The following is an 8,175-nucleotide window of genomic DNA, read 5'->3' on the forward strand; positions in this document are numbered from 1 at the left end:
ACCGGGAAGGGGGTAACAGGAACATGAAGCAGGGGAAGGTGCAGGAGCCAGAGCAGCTGTCAGACCCGGCATCGGGTATGGAGTCTATTGGCAGCAGGTGCCGGTCTTGGGGTTTTGAGGGGGGAAGAGAGAGCAGGTGTTGTGCTTTTTGCAAGTGATCTCTTTTTCAGCCCCATGGAAAAGGGATACAAACAAACAAGAGCCACCAATTGGCAAAGGTAGGAGAACCTTGCAGAGATCGAATTTTGCTGATAATTGTTGGTGAGAAGTTGATTTACTTGTCCATGCAGATGTCACTCAAAGGGAAATGGAATTCAAACTTCATGGGTGGAACTTCTCTGCCATCAAAGCGCCCATCATTTCATCGCATGATTCCGACAAGTGTGATCCTTGTTTTGTTTCTTGATGGCATTTGTGCTGAAACTCGATGAATCACATCAGTTGGACAAGAGAGTTGGATATGACACTGCCTGAAATGTGCTTCAGCAACTCAGTATTACGTATAGGGTGAGCAAGCATTCCTAATACGCCGTTGATTGAATTTTTTTTCACAGGAACGAGGGCATTGGCATGCAAATAGAATTCAATGCTTATGATGCTTTGAAAACGGTGCTGCATGATTTTCTTGACACTCCTCGATTGATTTTTCCTAGTGCCCTAGCTCATCAGACTTGCAAGTGAGCGTGTCTGAAAGATGGAAAGCTAAGGCACGGGCGAAAGTTCCTGAAGCACACCAGTACGACTGGACGTATAGCACAAACTATAAGTAACCATCTTCATGATACAGCTGTGTTTAAATTCTTGATTCTCAGGGGGACATTCAAGGATACTCGATCAGGGGAGCTAATCCAAGGAGCTGTTACAGAAAAGCGCATCGATTTCGAAAGCCTCAAGGTGACCATCTTTCACATGCACTAGAAGTACATTATTTCAGTGATCTCTATTTACTTTCATGACAATTTAACGCACGTGCCTTTGCTTGCCATATTTGTTTGGGGGCTGTCTTGCTGTTTTTCACTTGTTGGTCTAGCCTCGTGCAGGAGAGAGTATCTTATGGTCGTCCGATGTTATTTTGTTTGAAGATGAACTTCATGATAATGGTAAAAACATTGTTTTCCACTGCTAAGATCTTCAGAGCTTATCTTCATGCAGGAACCAGTCAGCTGACTGTAAGAATTCGAGTTACCAATTCTTATTTTTATGTGTTGCAACGTCTCTGGGTGAGGGTTGATGGAGTGATATTTCGTCTAAAAGAGACCCGCCTGCATTTTCGTTTTGGAGACGAGTTTGCGCTACGACAATTCACGGAGAAATCGTCAGATTATCAAACGATTCTGTCTGGTTGCACCCAGAAGGAATTACGTGAGGGCATAATCAATGAGCCGGATCAACTATCAGGACGGCTAGAGATGAAAACCGACGAGACAAAGATATTCTCCTTCATGCCTCACAGTTTGCAAACTCCCGGAAATACTATTGTAAGTGATGCCCTTTTTTCTCTTTCTCCCAAAACTGAACGAAAATTCAAAGTGACAGCCTTTTCAAAATTCAGGATCGCCTATTTGAGGGCCAAAGAGAATCAAGAGCTGATACAATTGTATCAGGAGGGGAGCCTGATATACAACAACTTCAAAGAAACAAAGAAACTCAACATAACGATATAGAAAAAAGCAATAGAATAGCAGAACAACAATTCAAACAAAAATATGGGAACGCCAAGCCGAACGCGGGGGCGCTGCTTCAGCGGCAGCGGCAGCACGAGACGAGGTATTTCGACTCCGGGGACGCCTTCTCGAAGAAGGGGTCAGGGCCAGGGAAGGCGGAGGAGAAGCTTGAGCCACTTGCGGTAGTCCAGGGACAGCTAGAGGAGGGGGGAACGGAGGAGGACCAGGAGATCGCTCGGAAGAACGCGGAGGCTGAGGCTGCGTTCAAGCTGAAGTTTGGGAACGCCAAGCCGAACGCGGGGGCGCTGCTTCAGCGGCAGCGGCAGCACGAGACGAGGTATTTCGACTCCGGGGACGCCTTCTCGAAGAAGGGGTCAGGGCCAGGGAAGGCGGAGGAGAAGCTTGAGCCACTTGCGGTAGTCCAGGGACAGCTAGAGGAGGGGGGAACGGAGGAGGACCAGGAGATCGCTCGGAAGAACGCGGAGGCTGAGGCTGCGTTCAAGCGGAAGTTTGGGAACGCCAAGCCGAACGCGGGGGCGCTGCTTCAGCGGCAGCGGCAGCACGAGACGAGGTATTTCGACTCCGGGGACGCCTTCTCGAAGAAGGGGTCGGGGCCAGGGAAGGCGGAGGAGAAGCTTGAGCCACTTGCGGTAGTCCAGGGACAGCTAGAGGAGGGGGGAACGGAGGAGGACAAGGAGATAGATCGGAAGAAAGCGGAGGCTGAGGCTGCGTTCAAGCGGAAGTTTGGGAACGCCAAGCCGAACGCGGGGGCGCTGCTTCAGCGGCAGCGGCAGCACGAGACGAGGTATTTCGACTCCGGGGACGCCTTCTCGAAGAAGGGGTCAGGGCCAGGGAAAGGCGGAGGAGAAGCTTGAGCCACTTGCGGTAGTCCAGGGACAGCTAGAGGAGGGGGGAACGGAGGAGGACCAGGAGATCGCTCGGAAGAACGCGGAGGCTGAGGCTGCGTTCAAGCGGAAGTTTGGGAACGCCAAGCCGAACGCGGGGGCGCTGCTTCAGCGGCAGCGGCAGCACGAGACGAGGTATTTCGACTCCGGGGACGCCTTCTCGAAGAAGGGGTCAGGGCCAGGGAAGGCGGAGGAGAAGCTTGAGCCACTTGCGGTAGTCCAGGGACAGCTAGAGGAGGGGGGACGAGGAGACCCGGACGAAGTCGCGAACGGTCCGGAAACGAGACCGACTCGGAAGAACGCGGACGCTGAGGCTGCGTTCAAGCGGAAGTTTGGGAACGCCAAGCCGAACGCGGGGGCGCTGCTTCAGCGGCAGCGGCAGCACGAGACGAGGTATTTCGACTCCGGGGACGCCTTCTCGAAGAAGGGGTCAGGGCCAGGGAAGGCGGAGGAGAAGCTTGAGCCACTTGCGGTAGTCCAGGGACAGCTAGAGGAGGGGGGAACGGAGGAGGACCAGGAGATCGCTCGGAAGAACGCGGAGGCTGAGGCTGCGTTCAAGCGGAAGTTTGGGAACGCCAAGCCGAACGCGGGGGCGCTGCTTCAGCGGCAGCGGCAGCACGAGACGAGGTATTTCGACTCCGGGGACGCCTTCTCGAAGAAGGGGTCGGGGCCAGGGAAGGCGGAGGAGAAGCTTGAGCCACTTGCGGTAGTCCAGGGACAGCTAGAGGAGGGGGGAACGGAGGAGGACCAGGAGATCGCTCGGAAGAACGCGGAGGCTGAGGCTGCGTTCAAGCGGAAGTTTGGGAACGCCAAGCCGAACGCGGGGGCGCTGCTTCAGCGGCAGCGGCAGCACGAGACGAGGTATTTCGACTCCGGGGACGCCTTCTCGAAGAAGGGGTCGGGGCCAGGGAAGGCGGAGGAGAAGCTTGAGCCACTTGCGGTAGTCCAGGGACAGCTAGAGGAGGGGGGAACGGAGGAGGACCAGGAGATCGCTCGGAAGAACGCGGAGGCTGAGGCTGCGTTCAAGCGGAAGTTTGGGAACGCCAAGCCGAACGCGGGGGCGCTGCTTCAGCGGCAGCGGCAGCACGAGACGAGGTATTTCGACTCCGGGGACGCCTTCTCGAAGAAGGGGTCAGGGCCAGGGAAGGCGGAGGAGAAGCTTGAGCCACTTGCGGTAGTCCAGGGACAGCTAGAGGAGGGGGGAACGGAGGAGGACCAGGAGATCGCTCGGAAGAACGCGGAGGCTGAGGCTGCGTTCAAGCGGAAGTTTGGGAACGCCAAGCCGAACGCGGGGGCGCTGCTTCAGCGGCAGCGGCAGCACGAGACGAGGTATTTCGACTCCGGGGACGCCTTCTCGAAGAAGGGGTCAGGGCCAGGGAAGGCGGAGGAGAAGCTTGAACCCGTTTCAGTTTTTCGTGATTTCTCGTAATTTGATGACTGTTTCTGCTTATGTTTACGATAGTTTCGTTGGTTTTTTGTTTCGTTGTAGTTGTTTATTTGTTTTAGCAAATTCTTTTTGGTACTTTTTGTTTCATATGGCATTGTTTCTGTCTTCTTTGATTTTTCAAGCGCGGATCAGGGAGGCATTGGGAAGCCAACGAGGTTCTCAATAGTAGGTGAAGGATCGTGATGAGACGGGATAGTAATGCATGGCCTGGGGACTCTTGGCTTCGGAGTAGGACGAAGTCCTGTAGCCTGACGGCATCATGGGATATCTAACGGAACTAGTCAGCTAACTGGGATCACGCAGAAGCTGTCGTACTGATAGACTGGCGTCATCGCTCCTGAGCCCGGGTACCCGTAGGAAGCTTGCGAGTAGTTTGGCATGTATGCGTTCACGACCTGGAAGAGCACCTCATCATGAACTCAACCACCACCGTGACATGGCAGCGACCTGGATCGTGGGGACAGACGGCTGGTTCCTCGAGTTGGACCAAGCAGCATGTGACACAGGCATGTTTCTTGAAGGGTCGCCCGAGAGCAAGTGCGGGCCCTGTAACAAGAGCGCAAGTCATCGCCTGTCTGAGGCTGAAGCACGGTCCTTCTTACAGCTGAAGGGACGGGCGGTTGTTGCATTGGCGGTGGAGAACCTCGGCGAGAAGGAGCGAGTGAAGGGACGACACTTCCGTGGTTTGAGGGGATCAAAGCTGGGTACCTGCGACGTCGATCACTTTCCTCATGACAAGAACAGTGATGGAAGTACATCTGCTGCATCGGGGTCAGCATGACCAGCGATTCTTTGCGATTCTGAACAAGTTGAGGCTGCTGAGATGAGATCGGATGTTGTAACTGTATGTGCTGCTGATGCTGCTGCTGCTGCTGCTGCTGCTGCCGCGAAATCATCTCGTTTCTTTGTGCCATGTATCTCTGGTGAGCTTCGACTGCCTTGTGCTGTTGAATCACCTCAAGATGTTGCAAGTATGCCTGCGAATGCTGCACAACACGATCATGCACATAGTGTGCAAGCATGCAACATCAACCTGCTGCTGTTGTTGATTGCGAGGATGAGCAACGTTCTGTGCCACCTGAAGATTTCCTGGAGACTTTGGATTCATCGGTGGGGACCCAACTGGAGCAGGTTGTTGCGTCGGCTGCTGAGCATGCAGCATATGCTGCTGCTGAGGGACTGGACCATTCGAGAACCGCGGAACTTGTTTCGCAGCCGATGGCCATTGCGGGACGTAGACGTTGCCTCGAGTGGTGGGGGTGTTGGAACCTGATTGAGACACTGACCGTATGCCGCTGCGGAATTGACCTGGGGACAAGAGTCAGGGAGTTGAAGGTGGGGGAGGAGGAGAAATAATACTTAGGCTGATGTTTGATCTTGTGGGGGTTGCATATCCTGATCTCGCATAGACGGATGGAGCGTTGCCGTACTCCCTCGCGTTCCGTGGTTGCTGAGAGCACAGTGAGGATTCAGCAGAGCAGCGCAGAGAACAAGTTCACGTTGGCGTTGAAATTCTGCGGGGTCGAGTTGAAATTCTGCGGCGTGGCGTTGAAGTTCTGCGATGCAGAGTTGAAGTTCTGCGATGCAGAGTTGAAGTTCTGCGGTGTGGAATTGAAGTTTTGTTGTGCAGCGAATTCAGATGTCCTCCCATAGACCTGGTTGACCGTGGGCTCGTGGATCTGCGCAAGCAACCTCTCAGTCGCAAGTCAGAGCCTCGCATGCCCTCACGTAGTTGCGGTAGGGCAGGTGCTCCTGCTCGGGGTAGTCGTGCCTCCCGTGGTGATCGAAGTAGGGGAGCGGCTTCAGCGAGTCCATGTTGAGCTCTTGCGCTCGCTCAAGGTTTGACACGTTGTCTCTCATCGGCGGCTCCGGGGCGTTGGAGGCGAACCCGAGGGGCTTCCGCAGGTTGTCAGGAGGAGGGTGGAAGTCCGAGAGCTCAGGGTATGGTCTCATCTGCTGCAGCTTGCATCAGCTACGGCAGCGTCATCGCAGACGCCTCACGTCCTTCTCCCTCCTCAGGTCCTCCGACTTGACGATCGGTGAGAACGAGTTCATGTCCCCAAGCTTCAGCTCGTCCTGCGGTCCAGAGGGTCAGACGGGGGCGCCGGCATCGAGGCGTCTGCTCCCACCAGCGCCTTCACTTCTCTCGGGGAGGTGGTGCGAGTGGAGCTGTGGGAGATCGGACGGGAGTTGAGGCCGAGCCCGCGGTTGCGGAAGAGAGGAGTTCTCGTGTGGGATTTGTTCGCGTCCACCTGATGGGTCAGGGTGAGTTTTCAGCTTGCAGGGCACGAGAGTTCAGCGGCGTACGAGATGAAGGATCTCATCGCACTCTTCGCAGGTGTTGCGCCTACACTCCTGGAAAGCAACCGATGGTTCAGAGAAAAGATCTCTCTCCTCCTCCACGTTGAATCGCGATCCAGCTTCCGTTATGCCTCTTCCTCACAGACGAGAGCAAATCACAAGGCCACGTCACTTTGGGCCATGAAGATCTCGCCATGTAGATCTTACGCTGCACCATCTCGCTTCCCTCCCTCCATGACTCGACACCTTCCCATTCACTCTCCCCGCTCTTGTCGCTTTGCTCCTCTCTCTCAAAATCCCTGTGCCTCTTCCATGTTCTCCTCCTTCTTCCTCCATTCCCCTCCTCTTCCTCTCCCGCTCCTCTGCGCTCTTCCCTCCTCCCCTCCCCCTTCCTTCAGGCTTCGTCATCCTCTTCCTCACCTGGCATTGGATGGTCGCGTTTGTGTCATCGCAGACTTCGCACTTCAGCTGCTCGCCCATGCCGCTCATGGTGCTTCGGCCTGGCCTCAATGTCACCTACCCCTACCCCTACCAACTATACCACCTACCTGCAATATTGTAACCCCACCCCTGGGTGTGGCACCCATAGCGCCTCAATCGCCACCCCCATCTTGCACCGCTCCAGCACCCCTGCCAAATGCATCCACCCCCGTATAACAGAGGACCCCACCCTTGCATCTCCTCACCCTACCCCGTGATAGTGCCCTACAACGGTAGGCTCGCACTCAGAGTAACGGACTCTGACGGAGCCTCTAGCATATGAGAAGGGAGGGAGTCAAGGGTGGGTGGGTCCTGAGAGACCGGGGGGTGGGATGCGGCACAAGGCCCTAAAGGTGACCGGTCAGACAAGTGGCACCACCCTCGGGTTGCAGGGTACAAGTACGGTACTACCGTACGGTAGTCATTCCGAGTCATATCGATGATGGTATGGGGGTGGGGTGGGGGGTACTATTACAGGGATCGCGGGTGGGGCCGGGGGTGTAGGGAATGGAGGGGTGGGGGTTTGCAACGGCAATCTTCTGTCCAGTTTATCCTCAGAGCCGCTCAGTAACCGGGTGATGACAGGAAGATGGTCCTGAGTCACTGAGTCAACTTGCGCACTGCCGGCCCGGCACCGTGACTGCACCCGACGGTTGCCACATGAAACTGTTGAACTTGTGTCGGAAGGTGCACGGTGCCGGGCCGGCAGTGCGCAAGTTGACTCAGTGACTCAGGACCATCTTCCTGTCATCACTGAACTGAAACTTTCAAGCTCACTCAGTGAGCCGGCGCCCATGTCACTGAGTCGCCCCGCAGGCTCGGAGCCGTACAACTGAGCGGCTACGCGGCCCGGCCTCAGACTGGCGGGAGTCAGTCGTGGCGGGAGTCAGTCGCGGCTGATCGGATCAACTGAGTCGGAACTTTCAAAGGCACTGAAGGGAGGGGGATCAAGATTGGACGGTCTGGCATTGACCGTACGGCCCGGACAGTATGGGAGGAGTTGGAGCAGGGGGACAGGCTCTGGCACTCAGGGGAGACGAGAGACTTGTCACGTGAAGGGTCCGAGTCCGCCGCTCAGCCGCTCCATAGCCGCTGGCCTTCCCGAGTGTTTCCATGTAGCATGCAGCATCAGACTTCTTTTACACAGGGCTCTTCGATCTCCCTTGCACCCGGCCTAGTCACTCGTGACGCATGACGAGCTCAGCAACGTCCCAGCTTGCCCTTCACGCATCCCACAAGATCAGGTTGGATGCGCACGAGGAAAAGGGGGAGGGAGGGAGGGAGGAAGAGAGAGCGAAAGAGGGAGAGAAAGGGAGAGAGAGCGGGAGGGAGGGAGAGTGAAAGAAGGAGACTCAGAGAGGGAGAGGGAGAGGGAGAG

The 8,175-nt window shown here is 55.8% G+C and overlaps 4 protein-coding genes across 4 annotated transcripts in view; 2 read left to right on the forward strand and 2 right to left on the reverse strand.

The window, feature by feature from the left end:
* Positions 1-1,048: 1,048 nt before the first annotated feature.
* Positions 1,049-1,265, forward strand: GUITHDRAFT_46388 (hypothetical protein; the record flags this gene model as incomplete). Its single annotated transcript, XM_005819813.1, has 2 exons — positions 1,049-1,111; positions 1,164-1,265. Coding segments are annotated over 2 exons (165 nt in total), but the record flags the coding sequence as incomplete, so codon positions are not given.
* A 2,785-nt stretch (positions 1,266-4,050) lies between these two features.
* GUITHDRAFT_156209 (hypothetical protein) lies at positions 4,051-5,076 on the forward strand. The gene has a single exon (XM_005819814.1). The coding sequence runs from the start codon at positions 4,453-4,455 to the stop codon at positions 4,795-4,797; it is 345 nt and encodes a 114-aa protein (XP_005819871.1). The 5' UTR covers positions 4,051-4,452; the 3' UTR covers positions 4,798-5,076.
* A 180-nt stretch (positions 5,077-5,256) lies between these two features.
* Positions 5,257-6,828, reverse strand: GUITHDRAFT_166600 (hypothetical protein; the record flags this gene model as incomplete). The annotated part of the gene is made up of 7 exons (XM_005819815.1): positions 6,738-6,828; positions 6,146-6,268; positions 6,018-6,092; positions 5,745-5,972; positions 5,516-5,695; positions 5,376-5,466; positions 5,257-5,324 (listed from the first exon to the last, which is right to left on the reverse strand). Coding segments are annotated over exons 1-7 (834 nt in total), but the record flags the coding sequence as incomplete, so codon positions are not given.
* A 1,143-nt stretch (positions 6,829-7,971) lies between these two features.
* GUITHDRAFT_120917 (hypothetical protein) overlaps positions 7,972-8,175 on the reverse strand; it is a gene marked incomplete at both ends in the record, with an annotated part of 1,308 nt that continues 1,104 nt past the window's right edge. The window contains one exon of the mRNA XM_005819816.1: positions 7,972-8,018. Coding sequence (XP_005819873.1) covers positions 7,972-8,018 — 47 coding nt within the window. The remainder of the gene's footprint in view (positions 8,019-8,175) is intronic.

This window comes from Guillardia theta (genome assembly GCF_000315625.1).
Source record: "Guillardia theta CCMP2712 unplaced genomic scaffold GUITHscaffold_204, whole genome shotgun sequence".
Classification (NCBI taxonomy): Eukaryota; class Cryptophyceae; order Pyrenomonadales; family Geminigeraceae; genus Guillardia; species Guillardia theta.

Bases quoted from the DNA above. Each gene is read 5' to 3' on its own strand.
- GUITHDRAFT_156209 (XM_005819814.1), top strand. From the start codon at position 4,453: ATGGCAGCGACCTGGATCGTGGGGACAGACGGCTGGTTCCTCGAGTTG.